General features: G+C 54.9%; 1 protein-coding gene across 7 annotated transcripts; it reads right to left on the reverse strand.

Moving 5' to 3' along the window:
* Nucleotides 1-520: 520 nt before the first annotated feature.
* TRAF1 (TNF receptor associated factor 1) lies at nucleotides 521-24,506 on the reverse strand. 7 transcript variants are annotated; one of them, XM_027550673.1, is made up of 9 exons: nucleotides 24,072-24,122; nucleotides 22,506-22,615; nucleotides 20,395-20,800; nucleotides 18,132-18,216; nucleotides 9,227-9,292; nucleotides 8,308-8,718; nucleotides 6,471-6,648; nucleotides 4,368-4,516; nucleotides 521-1,822 (listed from the first exon to the last, which is right to left on the reverse strand). In XM_027550673.1, the coding sequence occupies exons 3-9, from the start codon at nucleotides 20,532-20,534 to the stop codon at nucleotides 1,604-1,606; spliced, it is 1,248 nt and encodes a 415-aa protein (XP_027406474.1). In that variant the 5' UTR covers nucleotides 20,535-20,800; nucleotides 22,506-22,615; nucleotides 24,072-24,122; the 3' UTR covers nucleotides 521-1,603. The 7 variants fall into 7 exon arrangements, with proteins under 7 accessions (XP_027406474.1, XP_027406475.1, XP_027406473.1 ...); XM_027550674.1 differs by lacking the exons at nucleotides 22,506-22,615; nucleotides 24,072-24,122 and adding an exon at nucleotides 24,296-24,506; XM_027550672.1 differs by lacking the exon at nucleotides 22,506-22,615 and having other exon boundaries at nucleotides 24,072-24,164.
* Between the last annotated feature and the right edge of the window lie 410 nt (nucleotides 24,507-24,916).

The raw sequence follows: 24,916 nt of genomic DNA on the forward strand, positions 1-24,916 counted from the left end.
CCGTGCTGCCCCCTCACCTCCCAGGGAGGGCCAGCCTCAGAAACATCCGGCTGGAGAGGACAGGCAGGGCTGCTAACCCATTTCACAGATGAGAACACTGAGGGTCTGAGGAGTGATTCACAGCCTCAGCAGGTACAGGAGGAGTAAGCTGCAGAGAAGGCTGGAGGGGGAAAGGTGAGGGGGCTGCTCTGGAGCTCTGCATGGCAACATGAAGCCTCAGGGCTCTGGGAGGATGGGCCAGGGTCCTGCAGCAGGTTGCTTAGCAACCTCCAAGGTGAGAGGACAAGCGAGCCCTGGCCCAGCCAGCCAGGCAGCGTGCCCCCGCTTCTTGCCAGCCTCTCCTGTGTAGCATCTCCTCTGAGGTCAGCGAACTTGGTGAGTGAGGCAGGCGGGGCAGTTCCCCCGTTACAGACAGAGGACCAAGGAGGAGAAGCTTGGGTGCCACCTGCAAAACTAGTCCACCCAGAGCTCAAAAGTCACCACCAACTCTCACAACCCTTCATGAAAACTGCAAACGAGATTAAAGAACGGTTCTTTCTCTGGTTTTATACACACAAAAGGACAGCATCTGCGGGTGGCTCAGAGGTCCTGACCCGTCAACTAGAGATGTGGTTACCTGGGTTCAGCGGGTGACATAGGATTCTGTGGCCGAGGGTGGGACCCCCAGGCAGGAGCACAGGGAGTGTGGGTCCCTCTCCTTCTCCACGCTCCTACCGGCTGCTCCTGGGAGCTCAGAGCCCCGGTTTCACCTGGAGGAGGTGGAGGGGCCTTTGGCTGGGGGAGGCGCAGGACACAGGGCCTGCGTGTGGCTCTGTATAGAGGGGAAGCCAACTGCCAGGCCCAGGAGGGGCAGTGCCATGAGGGCCAGCTCGCCCACCTCGAGGTGCTGAAGGTGAGTCAGGACACTGGAGGGCATGGGGCTCCTGAACGCTGCAGCTCGTGGCCTCAGCTGGCCCAGGGGGCCAAGAGTTAGAGACTTTCTGGGCTTGGAAGGAACCATGAAGGTCTTCAAATCCACCCCCGTTTGATGCCCTCCCCAAAGCGTAGCCCTCTGCGGTTGCTTGTTCACCTCCAGTGCCGGGGAACTCAGTCCAGCCTGGGACAGACTGAATTACACTGGGCTCCATCCTTTCCACCCCTGGTTCCGGTTCTGACCCCCGAGCAGGAAGAGAGCAAGCACGGTCTCCACGGTGACCCGCAGAGGCCTCCCCATCCCTGGAGCCCTTGGCTGAGGTCCCGCATCTCCAGCTCAGCATCCACGCCCCAGCCTGGTCCCCACACCCTCCCGCTCTTGGCCAGAGTCCACCTCCACGTTCAGGGCTGGGGTGGCTCTCTGGCCTCCAGTTCTGCGTGGTGAGTGCTGGGGGTCAGTCCTGCACCACCTCCCTCTGGACCTTCTGCCTTCATGGGTCGGCCCCAGGGTCCCGCCACTAAGTTGACGGCGAGTCCCAGCCAATCTGTCAGCCGGGCTCAGGTGGTGCCAGCCCCGGCCCGTCATCATGCCCTGGGGTCCTGGGCACGGGGGCCGGGACCTCGGTCATCGTGCAGCCTCTTCTGAGCGGGTCTCCCGAGGACTCGGGCGTGGATGGCTCGGCCCGCCGCTCTAAGTGTTAGTGTCCACGACGCACTTGACGAACATGGTGTCGTCCTTCACGTAGGCGTGCTTGGGCGACTGCAGCTTGTTGAGGGGGAAGAAGAGCGGGCAGCCGCTGGCCACGTTGGTCTCGCTCTGGGGCCGCTGGAAGGAAGCGGAGTTCAGGTCGGGCCGGAAGGCGTCGATGGCGTGTTCACGGTTGTTCTGGTCCAGCAGCATGAAGGTGACCTGCCGGGCAGCGTGCTAGGTCAGGCCCGGGTCTCACCCTGCCGTCCCTCTGATGCTGAGCTCACACTGCTGTTGCTTTGATTTAGCTCCTCCGGACTCTTTTGCAACCCCATGGACGATAGCCAGCCAGGCTCCTCTGTCCACAGGATTTTCTGGGCCAGAATACTGGAGTGGGTAGCCATTCCCTTCTCCAGGGCATCTTCCCCACCCAGGGATCGAACCCACATCTCCTGTACTGAAGGTGGATTCCTTACCACTGTGCCACCGGGAAAGCCTGAGCTCACGCTGAGCAGAAGCCAAAGAAAGAAAGAAAAGCCACACGTGGCACGTGGTGAGAGCTTGAAAGTAGAAACTCCTGGTACCATGAGTAGGCTCCAGGGGTGTTCTACGATCAGGGCTCAGACGTTCTATCTGACAGGAAGGGGCAACTGTCAACTGTGGTTGGCTGTTAGGGGCTAAAGGCGAGACTGAGTCCTGACAAGGAGGCTGGACCCCTTAAGCCAAGATGCCCCTTTCTGCTTGGAGAGGTTGACCCTTCAACCGCAGCTGGATCCTCTGGGACAAGGCAGAGGGGTAAGAGCAGCCAGGCCTTCCACTGAGCAGATGTCAATTCCATCCTGAAACACAAACCCAGCTTCTGTTCTGCACAGGGGCCCTGTGTGTCCCCAGGAAGCCAGTGATCTTGAAGTGACATATATTCTCCCCTCCGGCCCACACCACTGAAATACCCGTCACCCCCGCCGCAATGGTTCTCAAACTCGGCTGCACTTTAGAATTCCCTGGGAAGGTCTGAAAATTCCCAGTGCCCAGGGCTCACCGTTTACGGTAGTGGGCCCAGTCATTAGAATTTTTAAAACTCCCCCAGAACGTATGGGAACCGGTTTTGACCTACTGACTCATACCCAGACCCTGTGGTGCCCCACCCCCAGCCGTTTGCTCTCCCTCATCCCCCTTCACCGCCGATGAGGTCTGGAGTCCACACTCTCCCCCACCCTCTTGCTGCTGCTGCTCACCTTCGGGGGAATGCCTGCCACACCTCCGCCTCCGGCTGCCCTTTGAAACATTCTTAACAAACTTTATTTTTTAGAGCAGTTTTAGGTGCATGGCAAAATTGAATGGAAAATACAGAGATTTCAAGCCTCGCCACACTGCCTCCTACACTGTCAACGTCCCCCACCCGAGAGGAACGTTGGCTGCAACTGATGAACCTGTGCTGAGACATCATATTCACCCGAAGTCCCTAGTTTACTTTAAGGTTCACGCCTGGTTTTGTACGTTCTCAGGTCTGGAAGGTGTATAAGGACAGGAATCTGTCATCATCATATCAGAGTGTCCAGGAGCGTAGTGTTAGTGGCTCAGTCGTGTCCAGCTCTTTGCAGTCTCATGGACCGGTGCCCTCCAGGCTCCTCTGTACATGGGAGTCTCCAGGCAAGAATACTGGAGTGGGTTGCCATGCCCTCCTCCAGGGGGTCTTCCTGATCCCAGGGACCGATCCCGGGTCTCCTGCACTGCAGGCGGATTCCTGACCGTCTGAGTTACAGGGAAGTCCCTCAGAGTATTTACACTGCCCTAAACCCTCTGCGTTCCACCTATTCATCTCTCCTCTCCTCCATGAAACCCTGGCAACCTTAGATTTTCTCACTGTCTTCACAGTTTGCCTCTTCCAGAATATCATATAATTGGAATCCTACCGTATGTGGGCTGCCGTCTATGGGGTCGCACAGAGTCGGACACCACTGAAGCGACTTAGCAGCAGCAGCAGCAGCAGCAGCAGTATGTAGCTTCTTCAGATTGACTTCTTTCACTCAGTTAACATGCATTTAAGGTTCCTCCATATCTTTTCGTGCTCCCTCGCTTATTTCTTTGGAGGCTAAATAATACTCTGTTGTCTAGATGGGCCGGTTTATCTACGCATTCACCTACTGAAGGACATCTTGGCTGCTTCCAAGTTTTGGCAGTCATGAACAAAGGTGCTATCGATATCTGTCTGCAGGGTTTTGGGTGGACTTAAGTTTTCAACTCATTTGAGTAAATGCCAAGGAGTCACATGGTAAGAGTATGTTCAGTTTTGTAAGAAACTGCAAACCGTCATCAAAGTGGCCGGACCATTTTACACTCCCACCAGCCGTGCGTGAGGGTCCCTGCTGCGCCACGCCCTTGCCAACACCTGGCGTTGCCAGCACTGGATTGTGGCCATTCTTAAAGGGATACGGTGGCATCTGCCTCTCGCCCTTTTTCTGAGAGTGCTGCTGGCAGGCTAGACCCACAGTACCTCCTATAGGAAGTTTTCTTTATTCACCCCGCTGTGTGAACTCCATCTCTACATGTCTTCCAGGGTGGCTGGTCCAGGCATTTCAGCTCCTGGACTCATGCAAGCAGCAGCCTTGGCTACTAGAGGGGAACTCATACTCTTGTTTCATAAGCAGGGAAACTGATAACACAGAGGGTGAAGGGCTCTCTGCACACAGATAAGCTCGTGGCTAACCCAGGAGCAGGACCCAGGTCTCCTCCACCCGAGGAAGCCCCTCGTTTCCCAGTCCCGTACCTTGTTCCTGAAAGGCCATGGCAGCAGAGCATCATACTCCCCTCTCATGATCACGATGAAGAGGGACAGGTGGGTCCTCTTCCCCGTCCCATCCCCATTCAGGTAGAGCCGCAGGCACAGCTTGTATCCGTACTTGGCGGTGTAGAAAGCTGAAATGCGGAAGCCAGAGTCATTGCCAGGGCAGCTGGCAAGTGCTAGACTTTGCAGATGAGGAAACTGGGGCTGGCAGTTAGGCAAGCCCAGGTCATGGCCCCAGACTGTGACATCTGGGATTGGAGCCGCTTCTCCACCAAAGAGCATCAGGGGGCTTCCCCAGTGGCTCAGCGGTAAAGAATCTGCCTGGAAGGCCGGAGACGTGGCTTCAAACCCTGGGTCAGGAAGATCCCCTGGAGAAGGAAATGGCAACCCTCTCCAGTGTTCTTGCCTGGGAAATCCCACAGACAGAGGAGCCTGGCGGGCTACAGTCCATGGGGTCGCAAAAGAGTTGAACATGACTTAGCGACTCAACAATAAACAAAAACATAGAGCATTAAATCTTGGAGACCACCTGAACCGCTGGATGTCAAGGGCCACCAGAATCGCAGACTGCCAGGACCCAGGCCTGGAGTTTCTGACTCAGCAGTGCAGGGTGAGGACTGAGAAACTTATGTTTCTGCCAGGGCACAGAGGCGCTGCTGGCCCCACCACACTCCCGATTTAACCGACGTGCACTTCGTAGTCAGGAGCTGGAGCCCAGCAAGGGGAAGTGACCGGCCCACAAAGTCACAGCGAGCTGGGGTCAGGGCCAGAGTGAGGGGCCCGGCCTCCTACGTCCCAACACGCAGCTCTTTCTGCAGCCCCAGGCTAAGCGGCTGGGGTCTCCTGGGGGCTGGGAGGGAGTGGGGAGACTCACAACCTGCCTCGGCACAGGCCCCTGGGATGAATCATCCCCTGGTGATTAGGTATAGGGCCTGTGGGCTCTCTCCTGGGCAGCTGAAAGAGCCATCTGAGTGTGGGCTCCAGCAGCTGTCCCCATGAGGGCCCGTCTGGGAGGGGCAGAGCGGGCACAGCTTGTGCAGGGCGGGAAGGCGCGGAGCGGGGACGGGCTGACGGTCTGACTCATCTCTGCCCTCTGTGCTTTGGTAGAACAGGAAGCCAGAGACACTGCTTGCTTTTTCCCTCTTTGGAAAGCAGCCAGGACAAAAAGCTTACGTGTAGAGGGCAAGGCCACCCCACGAAGGAGCTGCCCCGGTTCCTGAGGCAAGGCGCCTGGCTTGGGGGCCCACCTGCCCTGTGGGGTGGGGCAGACTCCCATGCCCCCTCTTAATCCTAGCGCTGTTGGGCTTGGGTGAGTCAGAGGAGCTGACGGACTGGAAAGGCATGAGGTTGGAGCAGACATGAGTGGGGCTTAACACTGCCTTCAGCAGAAATCCTCCTTAACAACCCACCCATTTTCCTTAGACGCACACGAGGGAGGCAAGCGGGAAAGCACAAGGTCTGAGCACAGACACACACAGCGTCACATAAGCAGGTCTCAGCTGAGGAAGAGCAGCACCGACCGGGTAACTGCCTGCTTTACGCACGATGGTGTGCCAGGCCCCGGGATCCCAGGAATGAGTAAGAACTGCCCTGATTTACACAATACTCACTCACATGCTCCCCACAATTGTACACAGATGCCTGTGGTTTTACCTAGATCTCCCCTTGTCTGATTTCAGGTCACTGGGTCTCGGAGGGCTGGGGCACCTGTGAAAGCCATCCTCCACTCCCCTCGAGTCTGCACAGACTCGGGTTCACAGCGCACTCCCTTTCAAAACCGGTATCCACACAAATGACTGAGGCGACTTATTCCTAGTTGCAGAATGTAACCGGTGTTCAGGGAGGCAGAAGGCCAGCCTGGTGCCCACAGCCCCTGCTCCACACGGCGGGGTGGGGAGGAGCCCACCACCTCCACGGGCCTGGCAGGGCCGGGCCTCTGAACGGCCGCAGGCCTAACCGTATGCAGCACGGCTGTCAGAGCGGACCACCCCCTACCCCCGGCTTGTCTCCTGGGCCCCGTGGGGCCTGCCTCCCCTGCAGGTGCCGGTACCGGCCGCCCCGCGCTTGCCTTCCGGGAGGAGTTACCTGGGGAGAAGAGGCTGACGGTCCTGCCACAGGCCGACTCATGGCATCGGCGGGTGACGTTGGTGATCTTCCAGAGGAAGGTGCCGTCGTAGGAGGCCTCCTCCACGAGGCGCAGGCTCTGCTCCAGCTTGCCCAAGGCCTGGTCCTTCTGGGCCAGGGTCTGCTGCAACTCCAACACCTGAGGCGGGGGAACCCATTTAGCCAGAGGCACAGAACCCAGCCTGAGCGTGAGGTACGGATGGCGGGATGTAGAGACAGACACAGCTGTTCCCCAGATGGCCTTCCTGACCTTGCCTCCCTCAGCTGCAGGCGTCTCTCTCTGCATATGCTGCCCTCCTGCCTGGAATTCCTCTCCCTCCCTTCCCCACTGGCCAACTCCTATTCATCCGTCAGGAACCCGGCTCACATAGCCCTTCCTCTGGGAAGTCTTCGACCACTGCCCTAGTTCCGCTGGTTTCCCTCTTCCCTCTCTGTTCTTACAAGTGTCTGCGATATATTTTTCTGCTTTTCCTACAGGATAGATGGTCTCCCCTATCAAGGGCTGGGCCCATGCTCATTTTATCTGTGGCCGTTTGGCTCAGATGGTAAAGAATGTGCCTGCAACACAGGAGATGCAGGTTTGATCCTTGGGTTGGGAAGACCCCTGGAGAAGGGAGTGGCAACCTACTCCAGTATTCTTGCCTGGAGAATTCCATGGACAGAGGTGCCTGGCGGGCTACAGTCCATGGGGTTCCAAGGAGTTGGACGTGACTGAGTGGCTTCCACATGAGTTGCATAGTGCCTGGCATGTAAGGGTTGAGCCACAAATCTTGTCAAGGAACTGAAGACATGGTCACTGCCCTTGTGGGGAGCGGGCAGGCACTGCCTTCCAACGAGGGCAAGAGTTGCATAAATCAATCCTTCACTCTGTCCCTCAAAGCCCGTGTTGGGCTCTTCTAGTAGTTCCTCCATTGACATTTGAAAAAAAATACAAATTTATTCCCAGGGATATTCAGGTAGGGAAGTCAGGAATGGAAGTGAGCATCCTTAAAGAAAATCAAATCCCTAATTTTACAGATGAAAAAGTCACAGTCCTGTGACTTGCTCAGATCTACATAGCAAGTGAATGGTGGGCCTGGAACCAAAATCCAGGCTGAGCTCAACATAAGATGGTGATGTAATATTGTTGCCCCACAAGAAGCAACACAGCATTGTGACTGGTCATATTAAGAGAAGTATAAGCTCTGCAACAAAGGAGGTTACAGTCTGACTCAACCAAGAACTGTCAGATAAGTGAATTATCTGGTGGTGTGGTACCATCATGCTGAAGGGTGGAATTCTTTAGAGACTGAGCCAGAACACAAGAAACACAGTCCTCTGAAGAAGTGTGGACACTGGGGGTGTTTAGCCTAAAGAAGGAAACACTCAGCCAGGGCATTATTACTGACTTCTCATCTCCGAAGAACTTCCATGGGGGCTAGAAGTCAGATGTTTTGTGGGCCCCAAGGAGCAGGGAAGACAGAGGGACTAATTTTGGCTTAGTATGAGGGAGAGCTTTCTAAGCGTGAAAAGTGTCCGACAGTGGAATGAGGTGCTTGGGGTGGGAATAGTCTACTGCAGAAGAATTGACGCAAACAAAAGGAAGAGCTGGATGGGGGGTTGAACTATCACTTCTGCTTCAGTCCTCTTCCTAGAAGGTCTCAGGACACAGGAGAGAGATTTTTGATGAGGGCATGGCTGGTCTGTACAGGGAGGAGGCATAGGAGGAAGGCTGGTCCATTTGCTCTGGAGACCAGATGGGGCAAGGGGTAGGGGGGCCCTGAGCTGCCTTGAAGGTGAACTTGCCTCCCAGGCTCACCCTCTGCTCCAGGCTCAGGATGTGTTCGCGGTCCAGCTGGCTCTGGTGAATGGAGGCGGCCAGGGCCAGGTGGGAGGCCTCCACCTCCTTGTTGAGGACAGCGACAATGTTCTCGAACACACACAGCTTCCCTTCCAGCTCGTTCAGGAGCTTCTCCTTCATGAAGTGATGCAGGGCCAGCTCGTCCTGGCTCTCGGAGCAGGGGGCCCGGTAGCAGTCCACCTCCAGGTCCCCGGCCACCTCCACGGCCCCCTGCAGCTGCAGGTCTGACAGGTTCCGTTCCAGGGCCATGGGCCCGTACCCCAGGCCAGAGCCCAGCTGGGCCTTCCACTGCTTCATGAACCCCAACAGCAGGTTCAGGTGGGCGGCCTGGGAGGTGACCTCATGCTCCTCCATGAACTTTGGGCTTCCCTGCCGAAAGAGTGGGGCTGATCAGTGAAAACAGAGGAGGAGGAGGAGGAGGGAGCACCAAGGAGCCAAGGAGAGTCCTGCCATCACAGGTTACCAAGGGATGTCATATCCATTCACCCAGCAACGGGAAGTACACAGCGAGAGGGATGTGGAGAAGGGCCCTGGCATTAGACACGCCCGTGCTGAGCCGTGTGCACTCCAGCTTCCAGAGCAGCCGTTCTGTCCTGCCCTCAGCACAGTGATGATTCAGGACCATGGAGAGAGGCACAGGGGTTGGGGGTAGTGGGGAGGGGAGGGTCATTTTTGTGATGCTACTACAATGCTCAGGTGAGACTTTAAGAAGAACTCCCCTGAATACAAAGATGATTTACTAGTGATTTTTTGGCTTGTGAGCCACGTAAGGTACATCCAGAGCAGCAGCTAGATGTTGGGGGAAAACCCGAGGGGCTGAGCAAGGAGGTCTGAGACTGCAGTGTACAGACCTCCTTTCTCACACCTAGATACTTACCTTGAAGGAGCAGCCGACACCTGCAAAGGGGCACCCAACTCCAGCCTCAGCCACCTCGGGGTGATCCTGGAAATAAGAACCACGTCACTGGATGTTGTGGGTGCCGGTGGCACGGGCGCTGTCTGTGAAGCACCAGCATCCGCCAGGCAGGGGCTGGGCTGGGCCACGAAACTTTGCACATGCTGTTCATTCTGCCTGGCTGATTTCTTTCCACCCTTCAAGCTTCAGCCCTTCTGTGACCCTCCTTCAAAATGAGATCAGAGCTCCTGCTGTGATCCTGGGAAGCACTGCCGCCCCTCTTGCTGGGACAGGTTCCACCCAACTCACTCTTTGGTTGCCCCCACTGGTCTGGGAGCTCCCCGAGGGTCCCAAACAAGCAACCTGGCAATACCGTTAACCTACGCATAGGTCTGAGGAGTTTGGAAAATGGCTTTCATGGTCATAGTTCTTCTGAGGGCCCCAAACAACACTCTGGGATGGCAGGGTAGGTTTTCTGTTCCCATTTGATTGATGAAGAAACTGAGGCTCACAGAGCAGAAGGGATTTACTCAAGGAGGAACAGCTAGGAGGCTGCACAGCTCCAGGACTCTTCCCACCACATATCTCTTGTTGTCGTTCAGCCGCTAAGTTGTGTCGGTCTCTTTTTGACCCCATGCACTGCAGCACTCCGGGCTTCCCTGTCCTTCACTATCTCCCAGAATTTGCTCAAGCTCATGTCCATTGAGTTGGTGATGCCATCTCTGTCTCTTACCAAAAGCAAACCCAAGAGAGACTGGGAGGACTTTTTTCCCCCCCAAAACATACACCTATAAAGGCCTTAAATACAGAATATATAAAGAACTCTTACAATTCAGTAATAAGACAGAGAGCCTAACACAAAATGAGTAAAACACTGAACAGATACTTCATAAAAGGAGACACATAAATGACAAGCCTATGAAAGTAGGGTCATCATCACCAGCTGTCAGAGAAACGCAGATTATTATAAAATGCCATTGTCTGCTCACTAAATGGCTAAAATTTAAAAAGAATGGCAATACCAAGCTTTGGGGAGAATGTGGAAGAACTGGAAAATACTTGCAGGTTGCTAGTGGGAATAAAAGTTATGACCAACCTAGATAGCATATTCAAAAGCAGAGATATTACTTTGCCAACAAAGGTCGGTCTAGTCAAGGCTATGGTTTTCCTGTGGTTATGTATGGATGTGAGAGTTCAACTGTGAAGAAGGCTGAGCGCCAAAGAATTGATGCTTTTGAACTGTGGTGTTGGAGAAGACTCTTAAGAGTCCCTTGGACTGCAAGGAGATCCAACCAGTCCATTCTAAAGGAGATCAGCCCTGGGTGTTCTTTGGAAGGACTGATGCTAAAGCTGAAACTCCAGTACTTTGGCCACATCATGCGAAGAGTTGACTCACTGGAAAAGACTCTGATGCTGGGAGGGATTGGGGGCAGGAGAAGAAGGGGATGACAGAGGATGAGATGGCTGGATGGCATCACTGACTCAATGGACGTGAGTCTGAGTGAACTCTGGGAGTTGGTGATGGACAGGGAGGCCTGGCGTGCTGCGATTCATGGGGTCGCAAAGAGTCGGACACAACTGAGCGACTGAACTGAGCTGAGTGGGAATGCAAAATGGTGCAGCTGCTTTGGGACAAACTATGGCATCATCTCATAAAGTTAAATCATAAAGGAACCTACAGATCATGCTTACCAAGCTAGCAGATAACCCACACATTCCACTCCTAGGGATTTACCCAGGAGAAACTGAAAATGTTTCCATGTGTTATGTAAACGTTCCACAGCTTTACTCGTAACAGGCCCACACTGGAGGCTGTCCGAGTTTTCATCTGCTGGTAGATGGGTGAACAAAGTGTGGGGTGTTCATACCCAAGGACACTCACCACTCAGCAACTGGATGGACTAAATTACTAACGTGTGCAGTAACAGAGCGACCTCAAAACATTCTGCTGAATGAAGAGTCAAACACGGAACACCGCATACTAGAATTCTATTCCAAGTTAATTTTTTCTTCTGATAATAAAAAAAAATTGTTTTGGCTTCACCATGCAGCATGTGGGATCTCAGACGCCTGACCAGGGATCAAACCTGTGCCCACTGCTTTGAAAGTGCGGAGTCTGAACCACTGGACCGCCAGGGAAGTCCCTAGGATTTCATTCTCATGAGATTCTAGAAAAGGCAAAACCGTAAACAGAAAGCAGATCGGTGGCTGCCTGGGGCTGTAGCTGGGGGAGACTGACTAGCCAGGGGCGCAAGAAAGTTTTATCTGGTGCAGAAGCACTCATGTTCTTAACTGCAGGTCACATGATTGCAGGTATTTACCGGCATCCATCGATCTGTACACTTAAAATGAGTGAATTTTATTACACATAAATAATATACTGACTTTCCAAGAGCTTTGTTGCTGTTTTTAATAAGCTCACGGGGCGATGTGAGGGGAGATCTGGACGGGATGACAGAAGTCTTTGGGCAAATATAAAGTCATACTAGTCGTCCTTCCGTACAAGTTAAACAAGAGAGAGCGGTGGGCTTCACGAGGCAGTTGACTGGAACACAGAGCACAGCCCAGCAGAGGGCCGCCCCACGGGGCCCCACTGCCTCAGGCTTCGGGCACAAGATGTTCCCAATAAGGAACAGAAAACAGATGTTTTCTGGGAGGGAGGCAGCCTTGGCAGGGAGACCAGGCGGGCTCCGCAAAGTACCCCGCAATGCAGCTTCTCCCAGCAGGTAGCTTCCTGATGTGCAGGGAGGGCGGAAGACCCGAGGCCGATGGGGACCTGGTGATGGATGAGGGGTGACTGCTCAGGCCCTGAAACTGCCTCCAAGCCCGCGATTCGAATCCTCTGCGGCTCGAAGTGAGAGGCAGAGGGAGGTAAGAAGGTGCAAGTGAGAAGACTGATGGTGTGGTCCCAGAGTCGCACATGGATGGGGGCAGGCGTCCCTCTGGCAGCTGAGCCTCGTGGCGTTGTGCTGTGCATGAGAGCCCAGGCGGACCGGCAAGCGCTGCGTGCGCGGAGCAGGCATCCTGGTTACCACGTGTGGCAGAGGAGCCTGGGGCCGGCCGCTCATGCAGGCAGAGCAGAGGCTGCTGGGGGCCGGCCAGACTGCCACCGCCAGCCACTGCCTCTCGCTCCCTGGGGTGCCTACAGGGGGTGGCTCTGGAGCCGCCCCGTTGGGGTGCAAAGCACGTTTCTGTCAGTTCACACACTTAGCTGTGTGGTCCTGGGGGACTTATTAACTCCCCCACGTCTCAGTTTCCCAATCTGGAAAATGGAGACAATAATAGAACCCCCCCACCCCATGGAGTTATGGTGAGGATTAAATGCCACAATACACATAAATTCTGATACGAGTGACCTATTCTGTTATAATAACATACCACAAATTTAATGGCTTAAACAGCCCACATTTATTATCTTACGGTTCTGGAAATCATAAGTGCTAACATCAAGGCGTCAGCAGGACTGTGTTCCTTCTGGAGACCAGAGGGGAGAACCTGTTTTCTGATCTCTTCCAGCTTCCAGAGGCTGCCTGCATTCCTTGGCTCATGGTCCCTCCCTCCAGAGTCAGAGGCAGCAGCAGAGCATCTTCCAGCTTCCCTCTGATTCTGCCTCTCTTGTCTTCCTCTTTTGAGGACCATTGTGATTACAGTGAGCTCACCAAATAACCGAGTCATCTCCCCATCACAAGATCCTTAAGACCCTTTTGCCATTGCCATGGGCTGAGTAGCGTCTGTGCGTACTAAGTCGCTTTAGCAGTGTCTGTCTGTTTGTGACCCTATGAACTGCAGCCCCCCAGGCTCCTCTGACCACAGGATTCTCTAGGCAAGAATGCCGGAGTGGGTTGCCATGCCCTCCTCCAGGGGATCTTCCCAACCCAGGGATTGAACCTGTGCCTCCTGCATTTGAAGCTCAGAGTCTTAACCACTGGACCACCTGGGAAGTCCCTGGAGACATGGTCTTTAACGAGGTGATTAAGTTAGAATGAGGTCATTAGGATGGGCCCTGCTCCAGTGTGACTGGTGTCCTTATAAGAAGAGGAAGCGAGGACACAGACATTCAGAGGGAAGAGGATGCGAAGATGCTGGGAGAAGACGGCATCCACAAGCCAAGGAGAGAGGCCTCAGGAGAAGCTGACCCTGCCTGAACTTCTTGCCTCCAGAACTTCGAAGAAATCCATCTCTACTGTTCCCACCACCCAGTCTGTGGTCCTTTGTCACGGCAGCCCGAGCAGAAGCCAACGTATTCACAGGTTCCCGGGATTAACACGTGGACAGCTCTGGGGAGCATCATTCTGCCTGACACATACTTGGTTTAGCCCTGATGAGCAGGGGCAGACCTGCTATTAGGATAATTATTCGTGTGGATGAAGCACTGCCCGTGGGACATCTTTCTCCTCCCCCTTCATGGCTGTCACACACGCACCTGTTTAATCTTCACACCTCAAAGTTGCAGGAATTCTGTAAAACCCTGTTTCCCCATTGGATTTCTCAGGGGCTGGTCGAGGCGAGGAGCATCCCTACATGCACGTGTATTTCTAGAGAACCAAAGCATTTTTGCAAGCCACCTCCTAGGATCCCTGCAGTCATCCTTCAAGGCAGGCAGGGTGGAGTTGGTTTCACCTCAGTACACGTGGGAGACCTGGGTGAGTGGCTCAGCCTGGGTCATGCGGAGCTTGTACTAGAGAGGGGCCCAGTGTCCCGCAGGCACAAGCCCTTCCGGGGCCTCGGCTTTCTCCACCCCCGTGTGAGCACAGCCCTGTTGGGCCTCCCAGGACCACCCAGAGGAGGTCGGGGCTCTGAAGTTCTGCTTCTCTTCATGGAGGTGACGAAACTGAAGCTCAGGGAAAGCTGCTGACTTACAGGAGACGATGCAAGTTTGGGGCAAAGCTGTGGTGGAGGCCAGGCGCCTGGGATCCACGTCCAGGGCCCTTCCTCCCCACTGGGGAAAGAGGGGTAGCTCATCTGAAGGCAGGGCACCCAGGGCACTAGAGAGGCAAGCGGGCTGGGGCCACGGAGGAAGAAGAGGGCATCCGTCCTGGGCCAAGCCTGTGCCACAAGCGGCCCCTGTGTGAGCGGCCTCATGGCTGGCAAACCGCTAAAAATAAAACTTGCGGTGGAATTTCCTCTGAGGAGGAAACAGAGAAAACACAATCCCAGCCCTGAGCGAACACTTGTCCTTCTGTCCACGTCCGAGAAGTCAGGGGGCGTGGTGTTCCCGGCTGCCTACTGACCCAGGCCCTTTGGGACGGGGTCAGCAGAGGGCTGTTGGGGGGCCTCCACTTGAGGACCCGGGGGCCTCTGATAATGTGGGTGTTAAGAGGATACTGGGGGCACGAGAGAAGCCTCCGTGAAGCCACCGCACGGAAGAGAGGGCCTGCAATGTGCCGGGCACTGCCCACACTGCTGTGCTGGGCACAGAGGCTGGCCAAGGTCTTTGAGGGCTGGACGGGGTGTTTTTGCTTACATCTCAGCTAGCGCTGAGGGAGAGGCTTTCTACCAGGACAGGGTGGGCCTGGTCCACCCGCCAGGTCCTGCCCTCCTCTGCATCTGAGCCAGTTTCCTTTCTGGCAACCTCTGCTTGGCTCAAGTGCCACCTCCTCCAGGAAGTCCTGCTTGATTCTCCTGGTTGAAAGGAGTCTTGCCCATTCCTGTTTTCCCAGTACTTGCTGGATTCCAGCACTTAAGACTGACTAGGTATTTAAACCTGTGTAAACAAAACACTTGGGGTGATTCCCCCCTCTGGAGGCAGTAGAGAGGTGCCAGGAGGCCCGGGGGCAGGAAGAAGGAGGCTGGCTCTGCTTCCCCTTTGCGCTAAGACTGGTGCAGGCACACCTCTTCCCTGAGCCTCCATATGTCACCCACTGGTATCGCCACAGCCCATGACGTAGGATGTCATGGGACAGATGAGGTCACAGATGCAACTGCCAAGCTCAGAAGTGTGAGGGGCCTCATTTCCAGGGGCTGGATTTCAACAGACACAATCAGCATGGAGGCCGAAGACGGATTCGAGAGGGAAGCAGTCAGCGTCCTCACACAGACGCAGGACGGCCTCGGGGTGCAGGAGGCTGACCGCCTTGCCTTTTGCGGCCCCGAGGGAGACACGTCAGCTCAGTACAAAGGGAGAAGAAAATGCACGGCAGTTAGCTCTTCACGGTGGACACGGTGCTTTTGTGCAGCGATGAGCTGCCCGTCACTGCAGGGACACCAAGCCACTTGGCAGGAATCCAGTACAGAACGGAAATGGGACTAGACGGCTCGATCTCTGATGGTTCTCAGATTCTAGGATAATTTGAGGCATTCTTGTAAGCCACTGGCAGCAGAGGCCAGCCTGCTTTCGATCTTTTCGAGTGGCCTCAGAGGGAAGAGACAAGAGCAACAATCCCGTCCCCAGGGTCTCCCGCAGCCAGGACTGATTGCTATTTCCCAGGCTGTCCCGCCAGGCAGTCCCGACTTCACGGTCACTCCTGGAGGAAGGTCATTCCAGCCAGAACCAAGTCTCTAACTGGCTCAACAACCATCCTTTAACGTCTGCTTCTTACAGGAGCTAATCAGTCCAGGGCTCTGAGCGCTTCTCGAAGGGAAGTGACCCTTAACAAAGCCGGAGGAGGAGGACAGACTGAGGAGCGCAGAGAGGGCTCAGCTCAGCCGGCTTCCGGCCCCGCCCCTCCGCCCCACCCACCTCCACTCCCAGGTTTCCTCAGACACGTGTGCAAAGTGTTGCTTTATCATCCGCTGCTTTCCTTTGGTCAAAAGTCCCCCCAAAGTTCCCATCGGGCCAGGAGCTGGCAGAGTCCCTGGTCTTTCCACTGTGGCTTTGTGCAGGTGTCAGACCACTGGCTCACGCCGCCCCCCAGCTTTCCACGGGGTGCACCCCCCACCCCCTGCGCTGTAGCCTGCTGAGAGCCTGTAATTCCATCAGTGGAGCCACTCCACTGGGTCAAAGGCATCAGGTTTCACACTGCACCCTGCAGGGCCCTAGGAATCCACAGTCTCCGGGGGCTGGGGCAGGAGAAGGAAGAGGGGTGACCGCAGGGCCAGGGGTCCAGGCTCCCCTTCTACTTCCATCTGATTTCACACTAACAAGGATGAAAAAATTAGAACTACTGAATTGGGAGATATTAAAATATCTCTGCTTTATGTTAGCTAGGATTTACACAATGAATCTGGATTCATTCCGTTAAGAGGCAAGACTAAAGCAAACCAGAAACAATCGTCCTGATGCCTTCAGGCAGGTAGTTGCCTTTGGAGGGTGCGGCACAAAGGGTGGAGGCCCACTGAGCACAAAGATGCCCTAGAGGGAGGTTTGGGAAGTTATTCCAGGGTGTTAATCCTATCGGCTCTCACCAGTGGTAGAGAATAAAGTTCCGGGAAAATGCATTAGATCCTTACTGTGATTCCCTTGAGGGTCTGTGGGGCAGAGGGCTGCTGAAGAGAAGAGAGGAAAGCCCTCAAAACCAGCCCTGGTGGGACAGGCGTCCCCCCAACTTTCTGGAGGAGAGGGGGCCGGAGTGGGGAAGGGGGAAGGAGGCATGGAGACCTGGACAGCAGGAGGGAGAGCGCCCCGCCAGCCAGTGACTGGCAGTGGGACATCGCGGGCACTGAAGAGGCCGTGTCCAAGGCAGCGTCTTCATTTCACAGGGAGACAAACAGGAGCCATCTCAGCCGTGCGCTGAATTATATAGCCATCCTTGACACCAGGCTCCTGATGTCCCCTACCCCCACCCAGGGCCACAGTTTGGCCAAGGGAAGAGCTTTGGTCCAAAGGACCCGGGTGCCTGGCAGTGTGGACAGCTCGGGTGGCTGGGCTGGTGAGACCTTGGTCACCAGGGAGCTTTGCAATGAGAATCCCCAGTGGGTGTCGGGGCCCCACATGTAAGAAAAGGGGGTTAGATTTAGAGCCGGGGTTAAAAGCTCTGGATTCACAGACCAGTACCAGTTTTGTTTGCTTTTTAAATTAGGAGATCAACATAAAGATTGCCGCTTTTTAATTTTACCCCAAAAAAGGCTTTACCCCCAATTCCATCATCTGTCACGATCATTTCCTTTATACAAAGACAAGCACAGGAAGGGCATCGTCTCAGAGTAAAGGGTGATTCTATAAATGCAAAGAACTTAGTTTTGTAAGAAAAAGTCATGGCAATTTCCTTTCTTTTTTCTTTTTTTACCTTTTTTGTCATGAACTGGTTTGGGAATGAACCAGGGTGGGTTGCCATGTGGGCACCTCTGGGCTGGACAGATGACCCGCAAGGGTCTTTCCAGCTCAGAAGGGTCGGGGTTCTAAAATGGTGCCTGAGGATATCTCTTTGGCCCCTCTTACTCCTTCCACACAGCTTGGGGAAGCCGGAGTAGTGAGCTGAGGCTGGCCTGACCCTGTCAGAGAGCAAACAGGGTCAGAAAGAGCTGTCTGCACCAAGAGTTGGCAAACTCTTTCCGGAAAGAGCCAGAGAGTGAATATTTGGGAGCTGGAAGGCCTCTGTTACAACTATTCACCTCTGCCTTCTCAGGGCCAAAGCGGCCACAAGACATACATGACTGAGCTGTGGCTGTGACCCAATCCAACTCTATTTAGGGATCTGGAAGCTTGAAGGCTGGATCATTTTCATGCGTCACAAAATCTCATTCCCCTGTTGACTTTTGAAAACCCTTTACGTGTAAAAACCATTCTCAGCCCGTGACTGTGTACAAACAGGGGGCAGGCCGGGCTGGGCCCAAAGGCCGTGGTGTGTGGATCCCCGAACAGACTCCCACTCTCACCCTGAACCTGTGGGTCAGCCAGGAGGCGTGGGACAAGGGGCTTTCCCGCTGTGAACAGTCTAGACTCAGGACAAGCAGGGAGGTGCCTGCCAGCGCAGACAATGGACAATCTTTCCCGGCAGCACCAGCTTACCTTCTCCTGAGACAGAAGGCTTCCTGGACTTTCAGATGGGGTGTCATCCCCTTTGCATTTGGGACAGATCCGATCCTCGTCATTCCTGGGAACACGAGAACGAATGCCACTGAGCAAGGCCTTCAAGACTCCATGACACCAACCTCCATCCCCAGAGCCCCAGAGGCCTGGGCCTTGCCCAGCATGGCAGCTGATACCCATGAGCATATAGCTCCATCCCAGACCCACCATTCCCACACCTCAAAAACACTGGGCACCCAACGTCTTCCCATAGCTTGCAGTGAGCTTCTCTGGCAGCCGAACCTGATTTGAACTGACTAGGCTGTTAAAGCCCTTCTTATCCCACTTAGTATGAATATTTACGTTTGCAGAAATATCACAGCTTGATGCTTGAACATAAGGCATGTCCCCAGTCCCTGCCGGGAGAATGGCAGAGTAATGTACTGACTGGCTTTTCAAAAATCTGAAAAACTTCTTCGTTTTTTTCTTCAATACATCTGAGCCCAGGGGTTTGGTTAAGGGATTGTGGGTGTGTACTATATACCTTCTTTGCAGGTTCCTCTATTTTATTCTGGTCTCTTATTTTTAGTAATTACAGATGACTCCGGCCTTTCAGAATAAGAAGGGGCCTCCGAGAACGCCCAGCCTGGGATTCCTACCCAGGAGTGGGTGTCAGATTCTGGATGCGATGACACATGGGCCTACATGCTTTTGTAAAGTGATCTGTTGCCCAGCAAGCGCCCCCGGTCAGGCCCATTTCACAGGGAGGAGAACGAGGCCTCAGAGGACGTAGGGGTGGGCCGAGGTAGAGAGATGCAGGGCAGACCTGGAACCCTTCCCCGCCCCACCACGTTTTGGAAGAAAAGGGAAGGAAACCAAGAAACCCACTGCCAAAGCCTGAGACGAGCCCAGGATGGTAAGACCAGTCAGGCTCTGCTCCCCGCCCCATCTGCCCTTGCCAGCATCACCACCTCTCTTGTCTTTCTCTTAGCCTTGTCCTTTGTCAAAGCATTTGAACTTCTCAAGTTTGCCTCAGAAGTTTCCCACCTCCCTAACCTGTAAAGTCCCCAGCAAAGGTCACGCTGGGGGCGCATGGCCATTTAAGAATACCTCTGCCAGGAAACTGACCTCATCTCTCCATTAGGCCTTGCTGTCCTCTTATAACAGTGTCCACCTTTCCAAGGCTCTTCTGAGGAGTGTTTGGCACACAGTTGGTACATAATAGTTGCATAATAAGGTGGGATACTGATGATCATATTGATGTCGCACCTCTTTGAATTATTTATAATATACACATTTTAATATATATGGTGTATATTGTATATTTTTATACATATGCCAAATGCATGTATTATATATAAAGATGCGTTCACTGCTCAATTGCATCTGACTCTTTGCAACCCCATGACCATAGCCCGCCAGGCTCCTCCGTCCATGGGATTCTCCAGGCAAGAATATTGGAGTGAGTCACCATTCCCTTCTCCAAGGGATCTTCCTGACCTAGGGATCGAACCCAGGTCTCCTGCACTGCAGGTAGATTCTTTACCATTTGAGCCACCAGGGAAATATAAAGATATTTGTATACAATATAAAATATAAAGACATTTATGTACAAATATATAGGAGATGGTGAAGGACAGGGAAGCCTGGCGTGGTGCAGTCCATGGGGTTGCAAAGAGTTGGACATGACTTAGCAACTGAACAAAGACAATATACACATATATAAATCTGTAATACATGAACATACAACAGTGTACTAGATACTTCTGTCCCCTTTGGAAGAGTTCTCAACACAGTCTGAGGTGACGGGTGATACTGTGGCAGGAGACACATCTGTCCAGTGGTTTGTCATTTACCCAGGAGTTTATAGATAAATTCCCTATTATAAGAATCTTTTGAAATGTTACTGATTGGGCCTTGTAACAATCCTGGGAGGTAGAAAATCACTTTACGGGCATTTTATTGACAAGGGGGCTGAGGTTTTGGGACATTAAGCCATGCGCACAGGCCATATAGTAAGTAAGTAGCCCAGCTGGGCTCAGAGGCTCTGCCACCCTTGACGGCCTTCAGCAGAGGGAGCTGAGGGCTTTCTGTGGCCCCTTCTCCTTCCACCAGAAGTCAGATGGGGTGGTATCGGGGAAGCCGAGGCCAGAGAGATGCAGTCACCTGCCTGAGAGCCAGGGGTCCGCTCGCCCTCGCCTCCCATCAGGAGTCCCTCCCTGGCGCCTCCTCCCCAACCTCCCCTTCTCCTCCGACCCCTCACCTCACTTTCTCAGAGAGACAGACGGCGCAGCAGACAGGGCCGGGCTCTGGGGGGTCCTGGCAGGCAGTGGGGGGGCACCCAAAGGGGAACTCGTTCTCATCGGGGGCCGGGCGGGGGCTGCTGGCTGAGCCAGAGGCCATCCCGGGGTCCCAGGCGGGCCGGGGGTGCGGGGCCTGGTCAAAGCTCCTCGGGGCAGGGGCCCAGCCCTGCGAAGTCTGTGCTGGAGAAGTGCTCTCTGCTGGGCCACCGGCTCTGATATGCGGGCGGCTGATGCCTTTATCTTCTCGCTGGCTTGTATGGTTTGACGTCACAGCTGAGTCACAGCAGGGAAGAGACAGGAATTACCCTTGGTGGTGCAAAAAATCCCCTGGATGGTAACTGCAGGCTTCAGGAGTGTCCAGTCATTCTTTCGAGTGAGAGGGAGGTGAAGAGCAAGTCAGACAGAGAGAAGAACCACGTCACGGACTTTCAGGGACGGCAGTTCAGAGTTTCCCCTGTCGGGGGACCTCAGGCTGCCACTGGCTTCCTCCACCTCCTCCCCAGGGACAGGGGCAGAGAGAGCTCCGGTCCCTGACTTGTCTGTGTTCCCTGGGCCCTCCAAGCAGTCTGGGATTCTCAGTGGGGGTGATCACCACTCCAATGGAAATCCCCAGGGTTCTGGAGGCAGGTCCAAAAATGAAAGTTCCCTGCGTACGAGCTCTGCCTCATCCAGAGGTGAAACTCACTTCCTCACAGTGGGTCTCAGTTACCCCATCTGTAAAAAACTAAAAAAGGAATTGCAACAGGGCGTCTCCAAGCCTTCTGTGGGCACTAAAATTCCAGGACCCCATGGCCAAGGTAACCAGGGGCAGCAGGAAGGCCCCTGATGGCCCAGCCCTGCCCAGGGCATTCTTTATCAGCACGGTGATGACACCATGGACTGCTCAGGGCCCTACCCCCACGGCCCCACTAAGGAAATCATAGGTGGCCACAGACTCGGGTCAGCCACCACCACTTCCTGGCACTGAGGAGAACAAAGGTCTAAATAAATACAAGGTCACGGAGACTTGGTCTCAGCAACCCAGTGGGAGGCAGACCCATGGCAGTGTGGGAAGCATGGCTCCTGGCATACCTCCTGTGCCCCGGGCAACATTTTCCTTCCTATTCCTTAGAGCAAGCTGCTGGGAATTCCGCAGGTGCACAGAGGCACAGAGAAGCCTGGTCTGGAGTCACACAGCAGCCGGTGGCAGAGCGCGACTAGGAATTCCGCAGGTGCAAAGAGGCACAGAGGAGCCAGATGCCTGGTCTGGAGTCACACAGAGCCGGTGGCCGAGCGCGACTCGTGCCAGGTCTGTGTGGCTCCAAGCTCTGTGCTCCTTCTCCCGCTCGAGAGGAGACAGCAAGGCAGCGTGGAGCCTGCAGGGCCCAGGACGGAGGGCCAAGCTGCTAGCCTCTGTTTTCTATCAAGTGGAAAAGACGGGCTTCCCTGGAGGCTCAGATGGTTAAGAATCCACCTGCAATATGGGAGACCTGGGTTGGATCCCTGGGTTGGATCCCTGGGTTGGGAGGATCCCCTGGAGGAGGGCATGGCAACCTACTCCAGCATTCTTGCCTGGGAGAATCCCCATGGACAGAGGAGCCTGGTGGCCTGCAGTCCATGGGGTCACAAAGAGTTGGACACGGCCTTCCCTGGTGGCTCAGACGGTAAAACGTCTGCCTACAACGCGGAAGACTTGGGTTCGATCCCTGGGTCGGAAAGATCCCCTGGAGAAGGAAATGGCAACCCACTCCAGTATTCTTGCCTGGAAAATCCCATGGATGGAGGAGCTTGGTTGGCTGCTGTCCATGGGGTAGCAAAGAGTCGGACACGACTGAGCGACTTCACTATCACTATCAAGCGACTGAGCACAGCACAAATGGAAAAGGCAATCAACCCCTCCACATCTTTCTGTCCTGCTGGGCTGCCGTTACGGGGTAATGCAAACTTTCACAGCAGTTTCAAATCATGGGCTTTGAGTTGGGGTCCTGAGTTCATCACTCACTAGCTCTGGGTCCTGGGGCAAGGTCAGTAACTTCTCTGCATCTCAGTTTTTGCATCTGCAAAATGGGGATAATATTAATACCTGCCTCACCTGACTGTCGGAGTAACCAGATGAGACTGTGGGTGAAAGTGTGGCATGGTGCACAGCCCAAGTGAAGTGCTCAGAAGGCTTTGATATTGATGGCACAGCCCTTCCAGCTCCTCAAGATCAGGAAAAAAGATTAAAATGGTAAATTATGCTTATAGTGTTTTCACATTCATTAACTTTAGTGGAGCCTCACAAGTGGGCAAGGTAGGTCAGATGTTATCCTCTGAGTCTAGTAAATTCAACTGCCCACCTTCCCTGGAACGATGCTGAGTCTGCCAGGGGTTGCTGGCAAAAAGGGCATGACATCCTACGCTACTGCTGCAGTGGAAATCAGGTTCTCCAGCTTCACCCGGGCCAGCCCTGGCCTGGCCCTTTCAGCAAATGATTTTGAAGGTTGCTTCATGGAAAGACTGTCCAAAAGCCACTCACTTAACCATACACCCCAAACCTGCCAACTTTTCTGCATCCCCAACTGTTCCCTCCTTCCTTGGTTCGGCATCCCAGATTTCTCTCTCTGTCCAAGTTCTTGGGTCCCGTTCTCTCTCCTCTGCCTTCACCGCCTCCCAGCTCCTTCCTATCAGCCTCGACATGTGTCCAAGCTGCTCTAATGATTAAAAGCGAAAAGTAGCAGGTGCCGTGTTAAGTGCTTTTACAGGCACATCTCATCTCATCTTCACGGGAACCCTAGGAGGCAGGTATTGTCATCTTCAACCCCATTTTACTGAGGCTCTAAGAAGTTCAGTGACTTGCCTAAGGGCTCACAGATAGTGAATGGGGACTCCGGATCCCTGTGTTCTAACCACACGCGGTGCTTTAAAACGCATTACACATTCCTCTCCAGCATCTATCTACACGCTCTCCTCAGTTGAACAGAACTTTTAGAACACACTGTCTACAAAGGCGCTCCGCTTCCTCACTCCAGTCGAGGCTGCCCCAGGCCCGCGGCTTGCCCCAGTTTCTATCCACCTGGCCCTGTGGCCAGCCCATGCCACGCCTCCGGGCGCCTCCTAATTCCCTTCCCTGCTGGGGCTCCCCACCCCCACCCTCGCACTTCTCCTTGACCCCTTTCTCTTCCGAGGATTCTCGGCGCCGCGCACTCGCGTCTGCCCGGCCTTCCCTTCGTCTCTCGGGCCGCAGCTGGACCAGACCACTTCCCCCCGGGAGTCCCCGTGGGCTGCCCCAGGGATGGGTGGACTCCTGGCTCTGCGATCCCACTGCACCCCGCCACCGGAGCCCAGTCCCCCGCCTCCTGGCTCCGTGAGGCCAGAGGGCCTGTTCGAGCTCCCCAGCCCGGTTCGTGCGTCCCCCCGAGGGCGGCCGGCACCCCCCGCCGCATCTCCAGATGCGCGCGCAGCGCTGCGAGCAGAGCCGGGCCCGGGCTAGTCAAGGATGAGCGACCGCAGCGCGGCCGCCGGGGGAAGGGCAGGGGGCAGCGAGTCCGGGGCAGGGCTCGGCAGCCCGGACTCCAGGTCCCAGAGGCGCGGGGAGGCTAGCACCTGGGGAGCCCAACGGGGAGCGGGGGTCCCCGGAGTCCCGGGGCAGGCGGGGGGCGGGGTGCGCTGCACCCACCTCGCTGCCGCCGCCTCCTCCCGGCGGCCCGGCCGGAGCTTCCGGTGGCGGGAGGACTTGGCCCCGGCGGCGGAAGCCGGGGAGGGCGGGCCCGGGGCCGGTTCCTGCAGCCCGAGCCGCCTCCCGAGGCGGCCCCGGGGCGGGGCGAGCGCTCCCCGCTGGGGAAACTGAGGCTCGGGGCGGGACCCATGGTGTGGCGGTCTGTTTTTGCACCGAAAACCCACCTGCTTCCGTTCCCCTTCTCCCGGCGCGAGTTCATGGCACACGTGTGGGACTCAGTATGAAGTATTCGCGGGGTAAACGAATGCAGACTTGGGACTCGAACTATCCCGGCCCCTGCCTGCCTGCAGCCCCTTGCGGGGTGGGGCGAGCAGTAGTAACACCCGCGTCTTAGCCCTCTTGGGTTCCGGCAGAGATCCTAGCTCAGCGCTTACTGAGTTGGACGCAATCAGCAAAGAGATGTACAAAGCGGTTCCGAGCGCTTGGCGCTTCCACAAAACTCGGTGTTTTCAGGAACTGAGACTAGTTTTGTCTAAATACACGCGCGCGCGCGAACGATCACTTATTCCCTATGAATTTTGTGTATATCAATTAAAATAATTGTACTTAGCGTTGGGATAGAATTTTTGTTTAAATATACAACTTTATTTTTGCGAATTTGATGAAGGCTCCTCCATCAATATCTGCAAGACTGTTAGCTAAGGACCAAGGGAGCCTGCCTTCTTTGCTGGTTTTGATTTCGTTACTCGGAGCCACCCATTACATTCTCTACGTGTTAGGATCTCATTTTTCTGTCCTGACACCCAACTGGAGTTGGGAACTGTGTGTTACTTCTTGTTTGGTTT

This window comes from Bos indicus x Bos taurus, chromosome 8 (genome assembly GCF_003369695.1).
Source record: "Bos indicus x Bos taurus breed Angus x Brahman F1 hybrid chromosome 8, Bos_hybrid_MaternalHap_v2.0, whole genome shotgun sequence".
In the NCBI taxonomy this organism is placed as follows: domain Eukaryota; kingdom Metazoa; phylum Chordata; class Mammalia; order Artiodactyla; family Bovidae; genus Bos; species Bos indicus x Bos taurus.

Bases quoted from the DNA above. Each gene is read 5' to 3' on its own strand.
- TRAF1 (XM_027550674.1), bottom strand. From the start codon at position 20,534: ATGGCCTCTGGCTCAGCCAGCAGCCCCCGCCCGGCCCCCGATGAGAAC. The intron at 9,293-18,131 runs GTAAGCTGGTGC...TCTTATTTCCAG, and splicing joins GCCTTCTGTCTCAGGAGAAG to GATCACCCCGAGGTGGCTGA. The intron at 1,823-4,367 runs GTACGGGACTGG...GCTGCCCGGCAG, and splicing joins CATGGCCTTTCAGGAACAAG to GTCACCTTCATGCTGCTGGA.